We start from the raw sequence: 18,986 nt of genomic DNA, 5'->3' as shown, positions 1-18,986 counted from the left end.
TTCCCCTGCCCCAAATAAAAACATTACAAATATGTATGATCAAATAAAATAAATTCATGCCTTGTCTTAACGGATGCTGAGTGAAATGAGCAGAACAAGGTGAACAGTTTAAACAATAACAATAATATTGTAAAGATAATCCTCTCTCATTTCACTCAGCATCAGTTAACACAAGTTTTCCCAGGGTTTTCTGAAATCATTTCTTTTATCATTTTTCTTAAAAAACAAACAAACAAACAAACAAAAAAACCACCTTTACTTTCTGTCTTACAACTAATACTAAGTCTCAGATTACAAGGCAGAAAGAATGGTAAGGGCTAGGCAATTGGGGTCAAGTGACTTGCCTGGGGCACACAACTGGGAAGTATCTGAGGCCAGCTTTGAATCCAGGATTTTCCTATCTCCAGGCCTGGCTCACTATCCACTGAGTCATCCAGCTGCCCCTTCTTTCCTCATTTCTTAAAGCACAATAATATTCCATCAAATTCACATAGCATAGCTTATTCAGCCATTCTCCAATGAATGGTCATTCTTTCAGTTTTCAGTTCTTTGCTAATATAAAAAGAAGTATTATGATTTTGTAGAGGGTCATTTCCCTCTTTCTTTGAAGCACAGACTAATGTAATGGTATTGTTGAGTCAAAGAGTATGACAGATTTAATATTTTCTTGGACATCATTCCAAATGTTTTCCAGAGTAGCTAGACAGCTCATAGCTCTACCTATCGTGCATTAATGCACCTGTTTTTTCCATAGCCCCACCTGCATTTTTCATTTTCCGTATCTGTCAACTTTGCCAATCTAATGGATGGGAGGTGATACATTAGAATTGTTTTAAATGGGCATTTCTCAAATTATTATGCTTTGAACTGCACATCCCTATTAGCAAAAAATGTTTGAGCAAACACCCCAAAAATTATATATACCTTGTGAAGAGTGGATCAAACTTTCTTTGTCTATCAATCAGCAACTTTAAAACTAATCAATCAGAACTTAAAGTACCCTTACCCAGTTACTAAGTAGGAGAATTCATAAGTCATTTGCCAGAGCGGGTAACAACGCCAGAGGCCCTGACCACTCCTTGGGCAGTACTAGGGAAACTGAAAAATTGCAATTGGTTCCTCTAAAGTGGAGGAAGGGACAGGAAGTGACATGGAAAAAGGTCTATAAAAAGTCCTGAACTTTCTGTCAAGGGTATCTTTGGCTAAGAACTTCAGCTTCACTTTTGGATCTTGGCTTTGAACTTTGGAGGACTTCGCCTTTGGAGACTCTGCATTGGGGGAGCTGGGTGAGTAGCTGGCTTTCCTTTCCTGGCTTCTGGAGAGGCCTTCCTTTCCTAGAGGAGGCTGTGTTGGTAGAACCCTTGCTGAAGACACCACCGGACTTCTGGCTGAGTATTATCGGAAAATCCACATGGGGACAAGGGACATGGCAAAGCCTTCTTCTTACATTTTCCCACGTTTCACTCTTTCAACCTCTTTATAAATAAAGCTTCTAAAAAGTCATTTTGACTTAAGTTATAATATCTTTAGATTGGTGACCACAATCAAATAATTATCAAAAAACCTAAATTTTAAAATTCTTACAACCTATTACTGAAGTGATATGACATAACCATGAACAATGCATCGGTGTAAATCAGGTCTTTTATCTTCCTCACACATACAACCTCCTTCTCCAGGGATTTCTATCCCAGGGAGAAAGACAGAATTTATCTCTGACAGTAAGGCTGTCTCTAGGTGTTCATTATTCTCCTTCAGCCACATATTCCTTCTGGTTCTAATTGGCTAGGATCAATTTTTTCCCATAAAAATAAAGGTATGTGTCAAGTTTTGGAAATGCATCAAGTGTCCTCCTGATATTTTGGGCCTAAAAATTATTTTTTAGCAACTAAGTGAGAAAGCAAGGGGAATATATATTTATACAGTACCTACTGTGTAGGCAAAATGCTAAGTGCAATGCAAATATTATCTTATTTATTTTTTGCAACAGCCCTAGAAGGAAGGTGCTATTATTTAATCTCCTATTTTGCAGATGAAGAAATTGAGGCAGACAGAGATTAAGTGACTTGCACAGGGTAATAGAATCTGAGGCCAAATTCAAATTCAGATCTTCCTGACTCTAGGCTCAGTCCTCTATTCACTGTCCTGGGCAAGGATCTTATATTTAGAATACCAGAATTCAAATTAAAGTTTAATTGGTTTGTATTTAATACACAACATATTAAAAAAACATTCAGAGGCAAATGGTAGTGCAATGGATATACTACTAGAGAAAATGGGTTCTAACAACCTTGATATTTTGTTGTAGATAAAACCAGAAGAAACAAGGATGTGGCTATGGATGGTCAATGACTCATGGGCACTATCAGAGAGGCTTAGGATTTGGAGAAATTTGTTTTTATCATACACTGAATGGTGATACAGAACTTCATGGCATATTGATTATCATGTATTGTGATTATAAATGACAGTGTTTTTGCAAAAAGACTGCCATGGAAATAACTGCCGCTCCTGCACCAATCTAAATTGTTATGGATGAAATGGCAAAGAAATTACACAAAGAACTTGATAAGACCCATAAAATAAAATCAACAAATACTCTAATGCTTAGATTTTTTTTTTTAAACCCTTACCTTCCATCTTGGAGTCAATACTATGTATTGGCTCCAAGGCAGAAGAGTGGTAAGGGCTAGGCAATGGGGATCAAGTGATTTGCCCAGGGCCACACAGCTAGGAAGTGGCTGAGGCCAGATTTGAACCTAGGACCTCCCGTCTCTAGGTCTGACTCTTAATTCACTGAGCTACCCAGCTGCTCCCTACACTTAGATTTTAATGCAAGGTTGGGGAGAAATATATGAGGAATCATGGCTCAGAAAAAGCCAGAAGAAACCTCAGAAGAGGCCAAATACTTGTAAATGAAGTCTCAGGGTCTCACATAAAAAAATGGGGGGTAGGGGTAAGAAGAGAAATTGGTAGGTGATAGATATGAGTACCAAATAATACCACAAAGAAGTAAAATATAGGGCAGCTATGTAGCACAGTCGATAGATCACCAGGCCTGGAGTCAGGATTCAAACCTGAGTTCAAATCTGGCCTGAGATACTTCCTAGCTATGTGACCCTGAACAAGTCACATAACCCCATTTTCCTAGTTCTTGCCACTCTTCTACAGAGTTAAAAAAAAAAAAGTAAACATATTATATTTTAACAGGTAAAGACTTTCGACTGATATGGGAGTTATCCCAGAATCAGCTCACTATATGAGCCTGAGTCATCAGCATTAAGATTAGAATTTGTAAAAAAAAAAAAATTATATAATATAAAATTAAAACACAATCTGAATTATTTAAACAAGTAAATGAAAATAAAAAAGGGAAAATGGACAACAGAAATTACATTGAAACTGTTAAAGGGATTTTCTTAATCTCTCCCTGTCTGCTTAAGAGGCTAGGGAGCAGGATTTCTAAGTAGATCAGAACTGACAGGTTCAGTGAGTCAGTAAGGCAGAGCTGAAGATTCCATTACCAGAGAGATCAGGACTGAGGGGAGGAAGTAGAGAGCCCTCTGACAGGAAGTTGGGGGGGGAGGGGGACAGTTGGTGAGTGAGGAGAAAGAAAGCAGCTGCTGAGTGAGGAGAAAGAAAGCAGCTGCTGACAATTGAGGGTTTTTTGCCTCTGAGATCTCTAGAGAGCAGGAGCTGTCTCTGAGGCAAGGGGTTACTCGCAGTTGGCTACTGATAGTTGGGTTGCTATAGAAAACTGATTGAAGTAGTGAGTGGTGGCTGTCTATTATTTTAGGGAGTTAGGTACTTAGTGAATAATTTATAGAGTAGGTTAGATAGGCCTGGCTTGCCAAGCAGAAGAAATTGTCCCGAGAAGACAGTTTTAGGAAATTTTAGGTATATTTATAGAGTATAAGATTAATAATCTCTTTTTCCTCTTTTCTATCTATCTGTATTTCTTTCTGATTAAACTGTTAAACTGCTCTCCTCACTTTGTTGCACTCCTTAATTTAACCCTTACAACACTGACCATACGTTCACTCAGATATTGAATGAACATAAATGAATAGCTACAAGGAGAACCAACGGTCTAGAAGCCCTTTAAGGAGCAAACATCTGATTTGTCGGCCAAAGAAAGATGGCTGCAAAAGGCATTTGGGGTTAGGATATAAACAAGGCTGATAGTTAATTCTGAGAAATATTATTTTATGAAGGAGAAAAAAGCATAGGGTAAAACCAGTTTAAGTAAGAATAAGGCATATATATGACAAAAAGTCATTCTATGGGCATTCAAAGATTAAAATGAAAGACTACAAAAATGGAAAAGATTTGAAAAAATTATTATTTTTTATTTGAAATTTTTTATTTAATTGATTTAGACTATTTTCATGGTTACATGATTCATGTTCTTTTCCTTTCCTCCTCCCATCCCCCCTTCTGTAGTCAATGAGCAGTTGAAAAAATTATTTTAACAAACTGTTTTCTCCATCAAGACTAGTGGAACCACCACAGTTAGACATTATTGTTATAGATGTGTTTACAGGGGAGGATTTAGAAGAGAGAGAGAGAGTGAGAAGTCAAGGCACCAATTGCAGATAGCTTTATTAAAGAGTTTAGCCACCAAAGGGAAGAAATAGAAAGAATGGCTGAATCAAATATGGGCTTTATAAGGATGAGGGAAACATGGGCATGTTTTAGGCAATAAGGAAAATGTTCATACATAGAAAGGGATTGAAAATGAGAGAGTGGAAATGATGAGAGTAATTTGCTGGAGAAGCTGGGATGGGTTGGTCTCAAGGGAGCATGAAGAAGGGCTACATATTTATCTCAAACCACTGTGAAGGAAGTAGTAGAGGAAGATCATTGTTGCAGATTAGTGAGGAGTGAAGAAGTTCTAGGAAAATGGTCTCAAATTTCTTCTGACAAAATATAACAACAATAATGAAATAAAAATGAGTTGTAAGATTTGTAAAGGATTGTACATGTAATCTCATGGATAAGGAGGGCGAGGGGAAGGGTGTGATGGGAAACTTTGGGAACAACTAGTATGGAAAGTGAGGTAAAGAATCAATTAGGGAGGAACAGAAGTTTCCCTTCTTGAAATAAGGGCACAGTTGACATGATTTTGGGATTTCCCCCCTTAGTTTTGTCTAGCAGTGTGATGGTGTGTATAGTCAACAGTTGGCTCTTGGCAAAGTATGTTCAGTGAGAGGCCAGGGGGACAAGGAAAAGAAGAGTGAAAAATGGTGTGGTTCACTAAGGGGCTGAAATAGGAAAGAGAAGAAAATGTGAAGAATATCCAATTAGATGCAGAGTCTCCCATTATATAAAAATTTGGAGAGTTTTATATAGATAAGTCAAGGGCAATCTATAGGATAACTGATATTTCACAAGGGACCACATCTCATGAAAGCTGAAGTGGATTTAACATTTCATTGTACTTCTTGAATGTAGAATATGAAAATTTACTAGAACAATATGCTGCTTTCAAGGCACTTACCAAAAGGGTTTTCCATTGATGCATTATTTTTAATACAATATTCCATGGAATATTTAGCAACAGAAATAACCCTGTTTAGTGACCTTTTGATAAAAAAAATCAACTGAGATGCAATGCAAGATGTGTGCTTGTAAAAGCATTGTAAAAAAAAAAGGAGATTTGCTATGGAGTCCAGGGTTCCCCTGGGGATGTACTCTGTTATAGATGCTATTGGGCTAATTCCTTCATGCTATGCTCCAGAACATTGCAGCAGAGATCTCTAATTTGTTCAAAGGAATTTGGCTTGACCATCCACACGGAAAAGATTGAATGGATTAAGGACAACTGGGCGGATTCCAAAGTGAATCTGAATAGATACTCTATTGAGCTTGTCTATCAGGGTGTCTAACTGAAGACAGAGAACAGACTGGGTAAGGCTTTGGCCTAAGAGTTGACTGGAGGAGTGTGGGGTGGATTGCTTCGGGAATAATGCAAAGCTTCTAAATGAAGCAATATTCCATCTTTTCAGTACTAGTCACCTGTATGTGTATGGTAGAATACCTCCAAAAAAAGAAGAATGGACACTAAAAAGAGAGCAATGGAGAGGAACACAGGGAGTATGAATAGGCTGCAACATAGAGCCAATGAGGAACATCAAGGAAGAGCCAGGGCTAAAACAGAGCACAGAGAACAGAAAGAGAAGGCCTAGCCAAATGGCAAGAACAAGGAATGTCAGGAAAAACTCATAAAGGCTTCCAGAATGGTGGCTGGTCCCAGGAACTCTGTGGGACTACCTAGATGAGGATCTCAAAGGGGGGGGGGGGGGGGGGGGAGGGATGAAGGAATGGATGAGCTACAGTCTGCTGCATTAGAGGGAACACTGGAATCAAGTCCAGATCTGCTTGGGCACCAAGCAGGCCTCAAGCAGAAGCTAACAGGTGAACCTGCTGGGAAGAATCTGATATGGCCTTCTGAGCAGCTGTCTTACCTTTATCATTTGTTTACAGACTCTCATGAGGGTATAGTCCAGTTCTGGATCCATCATCTCTGTCTCCTGCAGCTTAAAGACTTTCTGGTGGCACCGAGGACTCAGTTGCTTCTTGTTCTCTTTGAGGCACTCTATAATCTAGGAGAGAAGAGATAAAGCCAGTGTAAGGAAAGGCCCTATAGCATGAAGCTGACTGAAACACTGACCTACGGGTCCTATTTCTAGGATAGTTTTGACATGACAGAAGTTAGGATCCATAGCCTGACATAAGGTAAAATCTACTATGATTTAATTCAATCACAGGGGTTGGTGTCAATAAAAAGTAGGCCACAAAGAAGCCATGGCTAAGTCATGCAGTTGAGAATGATCCAATTATTCCTATGCCTAAGATATAGGCTTAGTTCATCTTAAATAGAGCATGTGATTTGCAAGTTGACCCCACTACAATGGGAGAAGGAACAGAGTGCTTGTTTCCTGGCTTTTGGCTCCAGTTCCCTGGAGGTGTGTAAGTAAGGAGGCTGCCTAGGGGAACAAGGACAAAGACATCACTGGGTCTTGTTGCTGAGGCTCCACAAGGATGACTTACCTGGGCATTGCCAAAGGGCACAGTTTGACAGTAGTTCTTGATGTCATTTTTACAGGCCTCATACAACTCTGGCTCTAGGCGGATGTCCTCTGTCTGTGCCCAAAAGGGAACCAACAAAGAGAAGCCATGAGGCTGAGTTTAGCATTGAAAAGTCAATCACATTAGACCCTTAATTTCTATCTACAAAAGCCAGTGAGTCTAGAGAGAGAAGTACTACATCAAGAGGCAAATGAACAGCTCACTCGGCCATGTATACACTAGGTGGTCTTAGGAAAGTCACTTCACTTCATGGTACCTCAGGATCCTAAATTATGAAATGGGAGTACCACTACTCACTTCACTGCTCTAGAAAGGTAACTGGGAAGGTCTTACTGTACTAGTTTTTTATGGCATTCTTGTATGACTTAAGTAGTCTGAACATATGGTGGTGATTATGAGGTGCTGTGTAATTCATATAATTTATCCTTGATGAGACTGAAGGATAGCAAAATTAGATGATGTAAACTCCAGATTTTTCTTAACTTTTTCCTGTCATATGATGTAGGACTACCTTTAGGAGTGAGATTAGAAACTGGGGGGAAGGTCTGTCTCTTGCTATAAAGAGTACCCTAAATATCCAAACAAGATTTGAATCTTCTAATAAGCATTAAAAATTTAAGAGAAAAAAAAAGGTGGGAGTGTTTGGTGGTTGTGGTTTGTGGTGAACAAGGGAAGCTCAAAAAAGCAGGACAAGGCCTTGGGCATTACCATTTCCAGCTCCTCGACGCGTAGCTGTCTGCGGCACTTCAGGGACACCCTTTGTTCTTTGGCATCCTGGAGAGTGTCGTTACGCACAGTGGTACTAAGACAGATCACCACATCCACTCTGCCAACCAAAGGAGAGAGCTGAGCCTAGACAATATAGCAAAGAGCAGCCCCTTGCTACAGCTGTACCTCCCAACAAACCAAGCTTCTAAGAATACAGCACCTCACTTATCTGGGCTCAAGCTCTTTAGCTTTCCCCCACCACTGCTGACAACTTCCATGGTTGTTTAGGCTTCTCCAAGAATTGGATTCCAGGGGGCTCAAACTGGATCTACCTAATGGACCAAATGTAGCAAAAAGCCTAACACCCAAATGTATATTTAGCTAAAAACAGACATCTTTGAGATGACACACTTAAATCTGCTTCTTGTCTTTGGGTCAGTCAAATTAATTCCTGGAAGACAGGAAAATCTGATACCTTGGAACAATTTTCTAACATTTGCAAAAAAAAGGGGCTAGGCTATATGGGGAAGCATTTCCCCAATAATGGGGTAACACCACCACCAGGAGTGGCATAGCAGGAAAGGTGATCACTGTCTTCATTAAGTTCTAACCCTTGAATCAATGCAGTATTTGTTTCTACATTGGATAGTTTATTCTTCAAGTAATGTCATAATGGAATTATTCTGGGAGAGATCCAGTTAATCTTCACTAGCCTGCCTTTGCTAAGCATCTCACATTCTAGTATACAAATCAAGGGCTCTTCACAGAGTTCTACCTAGAGATTGAATCTGCTGAGAAGGGCCTGATTCCAGTGGATGGCAATGCTTTGCAAGGATAGCCATAGGTAATTATAAAAATTAAGGAGTCGGAGAGAACAGAAAGTCAAAATGTGAGGAATCCAGGACAGCACAAAGGGGTTCCTCTCATGTTTAAACTGAAGGTGCACAATGAATCTTCTTAGTCCTTCTACTGAAAAGTTAGGGGAGAAGAGGAATGGAATGCTCCTTCTCTGCTACCTACTGGCTCAGTGAGGCTTACATGTCTATAGACATAGGGTAGGGCTAGGCACTCTAGAAGTTACATACTTTTTTTTGATGTTAGGGCAAAGTTTCAAGACGTCTTCCTTGCAGGCCATTTTAAATTTATAAGAGAATCGAAAATCCTTCATTTGGACCTGAAATATTTTAAGAAGCACAAATTAAAGGTCGTAAAACCAGCTTCAGTCATCAGAAGTGGCTATCATTTTATCAACATAATCAACACAAACCAAGACTATTTTGATTCCAAGGCAGAAAAGCAATAAAGGCTAGGCAATGGCAGTTAAGTGACTTGCCTAGGCTCACACAGCTAGGAAGTGTCTGAGGAAAGATCAGAACCCAATCTCTAGGCCTGGCTCTCAATCTACAGAGCCACCTGGCTGTTCCCTGTTTTGTTATTTTAAGATTTAAGAAGTGATTTTGCTGGGAAGAATGCCCTTGTTGAAACAAGAGGAATGTCTACATTCTGTCCAAAGCAACCATCAAAAGCATCGAACTCACAAGTTCTTTTTTTTTTTTTATTTAAACCCTTACCTTCCGACTTGGAGTCAATACTGTGTATTGGCTCCAAGGCAGAAGAGTGGTAAAGGCTAGGCAATGGGGGTCAAGTGACTTGCCCAGGGTCACACAGCTGGGAAGTGTCTGAGGCCAGATTTGAACCTAGGACTTCCCATCTCTAGGCCTGGCTCTCAATCCACTGAGCTACTGAGCTGCCCCTTATTCACAAGTTCTTGAAAAAACACTGTAACATAGCTGGAATTAGATAGTGGCTACTGAGGGCAGTAATCTAGAAATGCTAAACAAAAAGATCTGTGTCTGAAGATTCTTTTGGACTACCCTGCTGAGCCCAAAGACATGAAGGCTCTCATCCTCCTATATAGTTGAGAGCAAATAAGCTCTGTAGAATAAAAGTTGTCTGACTTTTGTCTTTGTGATCATAGTTCTTAGCACCCAGCAACTTTTAATAAGTGCTTATTAAATAGAAAGTCTTAGATATCCACTCTTATAACAGTATAGAGATCTGGGCATCTTCATTAGGAAAGCTATAACTGATTAAATCCTGGTCCTTAATGTAATAGCTTTTCCCCCCCATATAGGATAGGAAGTACATATATGGATATTAATAGAACGAAGATAGGAAAAATTAAATTTCCCACTACAGATTTGCTCTAATTTCATGTAAGAGCATTAGGTGATGGATACCCTTGGAAACCACCACAGTCCTATGTTAGACCTACTCACCAGCTGGAAGTGGGTGACACCAATTGCACACTTCTCATTCATTTCCTTTTGGTGTTTGTTTTGGATCAGACACTCCATTAGATCCCCAGAGTCAATCTGGTTATCTGCCATGTCCTGCAGGAAGGCAAAAATCTCATTTATTTTCTACTTAAAAAACAAATAAACAAACAAAAACAAAACAACACCCTAGCTTAAGCAAGATGAAGGGTCTGGTTTTGCAAACCAAATGACTAGCAGTTCAAAAATAGTTGAAAGTAAGAAGTCAATGAAGTGCAATTAACATGGCAAGATATTTCTTATAAAACACTACTCTGTGTGTTATTGTTTCTGCTCTGCTGCAATGCCAAATATTTGGTTTTCAGGATTATCTAACACATTTTGCTGATTTTAATCCATTTTCTAATCCATGACATCTATAGATAGATTTTAGTCATGATTTAACCACAGTTATTCAGGGCATTCAGTAATAAAGTAAAGGCCTCTTAGTATTGAATTATCTGGTAAAGAGAACAAGAGGAATACACAATGTAGATGGAAAAGGAAGTTTTTGTTGGTGCCAACCAAGATCTCAAATTACTTTATTAGCACATTTATTAGAATTATTAACGATACATCTATCTATATCTAGGAGACAGAATCATTTAAACTTTTCTATAACAACAACAACAAAATAACTTTTTGCTGACTTATTTGTTCTAATCTGCTACTGGTGACTAAGTTTGAAAATCATGAGTTATGAATAGTTTCTTTTCTTTTTGAGGGTAATTAATTTTGGAGGAAAAGGCATCCTGCCCATTATATGGGTTGTCAAATTTGACCCTTGAATCCTTGACAGTCACTTACATGGCAGAAATTCTGAATGATGGGTTCACAGGCTCTCATCAACAAAGCTTCAATCTGAATGTCCTGTAGAAGAAAAGGTTAACAGTTTCCTCTTAAAAAGAACAAAGAAAAATGAGGTTTGTTTCATTTTTAAATATCACTAGCATTTATTGGGGAAGTTACCTATCTATTTGAGTTTCTATCCTTCCTAGGAAGTTAATCTGGATCACTTTTCCTGTTAGCCTGAGAAGTTAAGGATGTTCTTCATCACTACTGAAAACTATATGGAATGTTGAGAAGAACCTACAAATTAAAGGCACCCTATCAGCTCCCCATAGATACATGTAAATTAGGTTTGTACTTAAGCTAATAAAAAAGTAGGCATATTTAGAGAGGTGGGCAGAAGGGGTGATAAAATAATTTTCTGCAAGCCCTTGACTTTTCTGCCAACATGAAATGTAGGGAAAAAAAGGAAGAAAGAGGAAGAGTGAAACTTTTAATATCATTATCTGGAAAAGTTTTGGGAAAATTTTCAAGAATTTAAGTGGCTCAGAAATATACTAACGAGTAATAATAACTAAGAATAGCTGATATCTACCCAAATCTTAAGCCATAAGGCTGTCGCTCAGATACTCACATCCACAAATAAAAAGCCAAATGACAAAGTTTTTGGATAATAGGCATAATTATGACTGACAGTCTTAATTATATGAACCACTGCTCCACTCTAGCTAAATAAATATATCAGCGTTTTACAAACTCTCAAACCTGTGGGTGATTTTACATGCCATTGAATTTTATGCTTCTTAGATGTCAATGAGTACAACTATAGTAGTTAAATGAAGAAATTCTAATCTAGCTGACTGCACTTCATTTAAACAGTTCTCTCTGGTTGCTTTTTACAGGAATACTATCTGAGGGTGTTATGACAGGATGGGCTAATGTCTTGCAGAGTGAGGATAGGGAGCTGTAATCTAAAAACCTACTGCTAAAAAGCAGGTCAGTGAGCTGCTGCTCCAGAAACATGAAGTTCTCAGGCAATATAAGAAAAGCAAATTGGTAGATTCTTTTGAATGAAGATCCATGCAAAGATCTAATTTGGGGAGGGTTGTTCAAGAGATTAGAAGATTTGGAGCTGCAGAAATAAACAACATAAGACTCCAAAGAATTGAGATGAGGTGAGGACTGCCAAACGCCAGGTGTCCTCTGGTTAAAGGAGAGAAAATATGATGCCCTCAGAGGGAAAAATTTATTGGAACCAATAGATCTTTCATCAAAGCAAAGGTCCCTGACAAAGGCATTATCTTTCTGAAGTGTAAATGGCTTACCTCTGATTCTAATTCTGTGAGGTTGCCAACTATATCTCTGCATTCCACAACTAAGTCATCAAGATGATCCTGGAGGCACTCAAGCTCCTACAATTTAAGAAAAAAGAAAACAAAACAAAAAACCTGTGTCATTAAGTACTTACTACCATGAGCAGTTCAAATCGAGGTATTGTGTCTTTTCTAGTGGAAGGCCTCTAGTGGAGGTCCAATTTTGTCTACAAGAAGGGGCTCACTGTATATATACAAATGTTTTATTTGATTTGTGAATCTTAAACTGCTGAAAAGACAATTACCTGATGCAACTGGTCTCAGCTGAAAAAGGAGATTTGAGATCAATAGGGTAAAACAGCCTCATAAAATTCTCAAAGGTGACAATTTTGTTTGGGGCCCAATGGGAATCAATGCAGCAGTGAAATGCCCAGGCATTCCACATCCAAAATCTTGTATTTGAAAATGAACTTTAGATCATGTCAGTGACTAATATTTCTGTCAGGAAAAGACACTGGGTTAGTAAGATTAATTTGTAATTCTTAAGTTATACACATACAAATGAGAAAAAACTGTCTAGTAGGTACAGTCTTGAGCCTGGAATAACCAACAAATCACAACAAAATTGTGAATACAAATCACTAGAACAGCTAGTTTGGAAAGAGACAAGAAAAACCTTAGGAGATGTCAAAGATTGTAAAATTTCTTTTATACTTATTTTCGAAATGATCAGTACTAACTAGGAAAGTTCTCTGTATCTGGAACTAGGGTTAGGATAGGCTCTGTCCATTTGTCTGAGAGCTTGCCAATAATTGTGAGGATTATACTCTGATGAAAGGGGACAAATTTCAGTATCACATGAAACTATTTACTGCTACCCCTAATGAGAGATTCAGCCAATGAGGAAAAAAGACTCTGAGATAAGTGTATCATTGTATGTAGAAGTCATCTTTCTGGGACTTTCTGAACTGGTCACCTCTGAATATCAGCATATTATTTTTTCCTTCAGTTGGGTAATCAGATGAATTAAATGGTTGGCACTTTCTTAAAACTATTTCATGGCAATAGTTCTTTTCATATCATATAGTTTTTGCTAAGGTGGAGACAAGGAAGTAGTATATATTCCAGGCATGAGGGACAGCCAAAGGAAATGCCTGGAATCAGTAGATGGAATATCTTGTTCAAAGAAAAGCAAAGAGGCCAGGTTCACTGGATTGAAGAGTATGTGAGAGGAGGGGAGAGGAAGTGGTGCAAGGAAACAGAGGGATATGTCAGAGAGAGAGGAGAACTGGGAGAAAGGGTCTCCTGAAATCCTAGAGAAAAAGAAAATCAAGGAGAGTGATCAACATTGTGAAAGGCCGTGAAAGTCAAGGAGAATGAGGATTGAGAAAAGGCAATTGGATTTGGTAATTAAGAGATTATTAGTAATTTAGGAGAGAAAGGAGCAGTTTCAATTGAATGATCAAGCTGGAAGTCAGACTATAGAGAATTTTAAAAAGAATGAAAGAAAAGGAAAAGGAGGCACAGATTGCAGACTTCCTTCTCAAGGAGTTTAGCCAAAAAGGGAGGAGAGAGATAGGACAATAGCAGGGTTTAGCTAGCAGGGATTATTAACAGAAAGAGTAAGGGTTTTTGTGGATGAGGGAGGCACAAGCATTTTTCCAAACAAGATGGAAGAAGGCAGTAAATAGGGAAGGATAGAAGACAAGTGAGAGAAATCTCCACTCACTATTAATGCCAAGCTCCTAGAAAAAGCTATCTACTTCAGTGGCTTCTACTTCTTCTTAATCCCCTGAGAATTGATCGCCTCCATCATCACTCAGCTACGGTTATGTTGTCCTGAGTTACAAGTGATCTCTCAATGGTTAAAATTGCTATCCTTTTCTCAGGCATCCTTCTTGACCTTCTCCTGCAGCACCTAGCACCATGACTCCTTTTTATCCTGAATAGTCTCAATTCTGGGTTCTTGTGACATAAGTTCTCTCAGGGTGGTTCTCTTACTTGACTGCTTCTTCTCAATCTCTTCTTGCTTATCAATCTTATCACAACCCTCACCTGTAGATGAACCCCAAAGTTATGTCTTTGGTCTGCTTTTTCCTTACCTACATTTTCTTGCTTAGTGATTTCATCAGTTCCTATGAATTTAATTATCATCCCTATGCACATGATTCCCAAATCTACATATCCAACTTTTTCCAGTCTTTCTCCTGAGCTTCAGTTGTACGACTCCAACTGCTTATTGGTTATTTCAAATGGCATGACTTTTAACAATGGACAAGGATATCTCAAACTCAACATGTGTAGAACAGAATTCATTAGCAATCTTTTTAAAACAAGTCTTCCACCTAACTTTCCATTTTTTACTGAGATGACCACCTCTTTTTCTGGCACCTAGGTTCACAACCCTAAGAGTTAACTTTGACTCTTCCATCTCTTTCAGCCCTATATCCAATCAATTGTTAATCAAACAATCAATTCTATGGCTACAGCATCTCTCCTATCTGTCCCCTCTCCTCTATTCACATTACCTGTCATTTAAATTCAATGCTTCATTATCTCTTATCCGGACCTGTCCTTACCTGATACTCTTGTCCTAATTGTTCTCTTTGCTTCCTGCCTTTATCTCTTCTCTAATGAACCCGTCAAGTGATAATCCCCAAAGAGTTCTGTGTTCTTTTCCCTGCTCAAAAACCTCCAGTAGTTCTCTATTGCCTCTAGGATAAGATACAAACTCTTCTGTATACCATTAAAAACCCTCCCCAGTCAGTCTACTGGTCATTTTTCTAGACACATTTCCTGTTATTTCCCCCTCAGACATTCTCTGTTTCTGACCAATCTGACCTCTTGCTATTTCTAATCTGTGACATTAGTCTCCTGGTATTTCAGCTCAAGATCGTCAACTTTTACCTCCTCCTTTTCTCTATGCATAATTTCCAGCTTTCTTCAAGGCTCAATGACCCAGACCCTTCCTCTGAGAAGCCTTTCCCAACCCTGTCAGGTGCTAATACAGGGTATTGAGGAGAATCTTTCAAGAATGGAATAAAAATGATTTTGACTTCTCTGTGCCCAAGGTGCTTCTTCTGAGTAGAATACAAACTCCCTAAGGTTAAAAATTGCTTAATCTATGACTTCCTATCCCCAGCACCAAGTACACAATAGGTGCTTGATAAATATTTGTAGAAAAGAAAGAGATTGGTTTCCTACCTGGCCCATCTCAGTTTTTTCACTGCACCATTTGCCCAAGTCAATGAGGCATTTGTCTTGGAGAGCAGGATCCAGCTTTACGTCCATGGCTCGCTGATGCAGGATTCGCTGCACTTCAGCGCGGCATTCTCGAGACAGCTACATGTGAAGATGTGACAAGCCAGATTTTAAGGAGTTTGAAGGATAAGGCAATTACTTGAAAGCCAATGATGAGGCAATTCATGGTTTCATTATTCTACTCCCAAACTATGAGGGTTTGATTTATTTGCAGAAATTAAAGACATATACTCAAATTCTCTACACTATGATCTCCCCAAGCTCATGAGGGGCTTATTTGTGAACAAGGAAATCATATAATTTTAACCTCTTCTTCCTGAAACTAAATGAAAAAACAAAAAACAAAAACAAACAAACAACAACAACAGCAACAACAAAAATAAACCAGAGCCATAGGTAAGGTAAGGAGGGAGCAAATTCTTAAAATCTGGGAAGGTTTCCTGAATAGTCTAGCAGTGCTGCAGTGAGGCTCTAGAAGGCTGTATGCCTCACCTCACAGACAATTAAATACAAATACTCTATCCCCAAAAATGTACGAGTCAAGAGATATGAAAAGACTAATAAGAATACTCTTGAGCTCTTGGTAAGTTATGATCACAGGTTTATGTCCAGAGTTGTGTATTATTATTAGAAGATCCACAACATATCCCCCAAAGGACCAAAAGCTCTGGTCTATGCCATAGCTTAAGAGTCTGGTGATGAATCATTTAAACTCAATGGAATTGTACAGCAACATTTAAAACCATCCTTATGATGGGGATTTTGCTTCAATTCTGAGGATCTCAGCATGTCTCCCTTTAAACAAACAAATAATAAACAAGTCTTAAAGTACAAGTGAAAAGACAGGTGGATTCCTTTTTTGTTGGAGATCACATTGCAGACACTCTAACAGGGTCTGTCAATTTCTCATTTGGAACCAGACACTGAATAGAATTATTTCTCAGAGGATAGGGAACGTTTATGGCCTAATCAATTGGGATTTCTTTTTCATATCCATTGGCATATCTTTTCCCATCATTAATTTTACGTCATCTAAAATCACAATAACATGCAATTAATTGATCCAACCACTTCTGATGTTGAAAAGAAAAAGAAACCATGGGCTGCATACTCTCCTGCCTTGCTCCTCAGTGCGGTAGGCATGTCTATATAAACAGGAGAATACAGCTCCAGGTGGCATAAGTTCACTGGTCTCATTCCAACCATGGGTATGGCAAAGACGAGAAGCATCTCCTTGGCACTTTCGGTAAAGAACAGGGTCCAGTCTATGAAGAAGAAAGTAAAAATGCAACTATTGTTAATTATACCTTTTGGCTGAATTTATACAGGACTTTTAAGTGCTATTTTAGACAATGACAAGCAGTTATCTTGGGGCAAATGCTAGGAGAAGATATCTGAAGCACAAAAACACTCTATTCTTAGAAACCTTTAAAATATTTAGATGTCACCCACTTCAAAGCTTAATTTTGCCCTGGGAGAAGAGCAGTGGAGTAAATGGATGTTGAGCCTATGTATTGCAAAGATTAAAATTAAGAGACTGGCTGTAAATTAATAATTTTATTAAATCAAAAGTAGGAGGAAAAAGAGGGAAAAATAGGAGAGAGATATAAAAGGTACTTCCCTTATTGCTGCATTTAGCTGGTTATCCTAAGGCCAACATAATGGGCCTTCTAGCTACACTCACAAACAGGTCCAGGCAGCACTCAAAAATAGAAGAGAAGAGAAAGAAAATCTGCCCTTGCCTCAGTATTAGACCTATTCTCTGCCCACTAACTCTCACATGTGATGTCTCCAGAGTCAACTACACTTTCTAATTTGCCTGTGCTGCTCAGGGGGTAGATTCAGAGGGGCAGTGCAGGAAGATTTCCCCTGCAATATTCCTGATTCATTTTTCTGGCTGCTCGTGACTTAATTTACCTAATGATTTCCCTCACACAGTCCTGGCTTCCGGGCCCCATACCAGGTAAGTGTAGTCATAAGGGGGGAAGGGTAAATTTTCTTTTGTATTGTATGAGGAAAGAAAACTTAGGTCTCACCCAAAATATGACAGATCATAGCAAAGTCATCAAGTGTATACTAATCCACTAGGGTCACTACTACGTAGCCAAGTTATGCAAATCTTTTGACATACTAAAACTTAAGGAAGTGACAAAACTGGGAAATTTTTATTAAATGGAAAGTTTCTGGTCCAGTCCTAGTCTACTTAGTTATCTCATTCCTTTTTCTGTAAATCTCTCACCTTCCCTCTATATTGTTAGTTATGTCTTAAATGTTACAAAGTAGGTCTATTTTTAGGATGCTGATTAAGTATGTGTGTATATGTGTGTGTGTGTGTGTGTGTGTGTATACACACACACACACACACATATATATATATACATATGTCACTTCTAGTAAACACAAATCACATTTTGAGTTTTGAGAATAAAAGAAAAGCTAGGAATAGAGATTACTGCTTGCTTATTGAAACCTTACAGCTGGAAAAGTCAAGGGAAGTTTAATTCTGTCCTAACTATATAGTCAACATATTTAGAGTGATCACTCAAAGCAAAAAGAAAGCAGAAAAAAATTACCAAGAAGCTTCAGAATTGCATGATTTTTTAAATGAATGTTTAGGAATGCAGGGGACAGGCTAAGTAATTCAATATTTATTTTTATTAAGATGTCTTCTTGTCCAACTTATGAGAGCATGGTAAGAATATAGATTTTTATAGCTATTTCATTAACTAACTTCAGAGAATTAAAAAAACAAATGGAATCTTCAACTAAAAGTTCTAGTAAAATAAATTATGTGGAGAAACTTTAGCAACATCCCAAGGATTTTTAGCTTCAACACATAAACCAATACTAAGAGAACAAGGAGCATTACAGCCCATTCATTATCTGTTGTTCTGGGGGTAAGGAGTGAAACTGAAATTGAAGACTGAAGACAGTCTTCAACATAGGTACCTTGCTTCTGGCAATCAATCTGGGTAGATGAATAAAGGGTGACTAAAATCCTTTTTTACAATAAGAAATTGTAGTTTCAATTACTGTGAATAAACAAATTCTCATTTACTCTAAAAATCAATTAAAAAAACCCTCTAATTTGCTTTTGTAATTCAAGAATGTTGTTTGTTTTCCTCAGAGGCTCCAGGGATTTTATAAACAGACATCTATGATGCCAGGATTATGACCTTGCACTTACAAAATAGTGCTATCTGGTGACAGCTTAGCAATTGACTCTACTTTCAATAAAGGTCAGGTCTCATAAGATCAAATATGTTAGCCAGCAGAGAAAAGAGAAACCCTGATCCCTTTCTAGTGATAATTTTTCAGATTTGAAGGCAAGGTTGGCTGTGACCAGAGTTTGGGACACTTACTTCCAGTCTCGAGAGATGAAATACTGGAGCTCTAGTAGCCTGTGCTCACAATCTTCAACCATCTTTTCTGTGTAGAGATGCTCCATTAGGCAAGAGAGAATCCTGTGCACAGGAAGGGAGAGATGGTACCAGCAGAGTCAGAACAC

General features: G+C 38.4%; 1 protein-coding gene across 2 annotated transcripts in view; it reads right to left on the bottom strand.

Moving 5' to 3' along the window:
- GLG1 (golgi glycoprotein 1) overlaps positions 1-18,986 on the bottom strand; it is a 174,720-nt gene that overhangs the window by 17,758 nt on the left and 137,976 nt on the right. For both annotated transcript variants that reach the window (XM_007477507.3, XM_007477508.3), the window contains exons 10-19: positions 18,841-18,942; positions 16,590-16,743; positions 15,422-15,559; positions 12,230-12,316; positions 10,923-10,985; positions 10,080-10,193; positions 8,886-8,974; positions 7,801-7,918; positions 7,054-7,146; positions 6,468-6,605 (exon numbers count right to left, since the gene is read on the bottom strand). In XM_007477507.3, coding sequence (XP_007477569.1) covers positions 6,468-6,605; positions 7,054-7,146; positions 7,801-7,918; positions 8,886-8,974; positions 10,080-10,193; positions 10,923-10,985; positions 12,230-12,316; positions 15,422-15,559; positions 16,590-16,743; positions 18,841-18,942 — 1,096 coding nt within the window. The remainder of the gene's footprint in view (positions 1-6,467; positions 6,606-7,053; positions 7,147-7,800; positions 7,919-8,885; positions 8,975-10,079; positions 10,194-10,922; positions 10,986-12,229; positions 12,317-15,421; positions 15,560-16,589; positions 16,744-18,840; positions 18,943-18,986) is intronic.

Source organism: Monodelphis domestica, chromosome 1, assembly GCF_027887165.1.
Source record: "Monodelphis domestica isolate mMonDom1 chromosome 1, mMonDom1.pri, whole genome shotgun sequence".
In the NCBI taxonomy this organism is placed as follows: domain Eukaryota; kingdom Metazoa; phylum Chordata; class Mammalia; order Didelphimorphia; family Didelphidae; genus Monodelphis; species Monodelphis domestica.
Note: the sequence above shows the minus strand (reverse complement) of the source record. Positions and strands in the feature narration are given on the sequence as shown.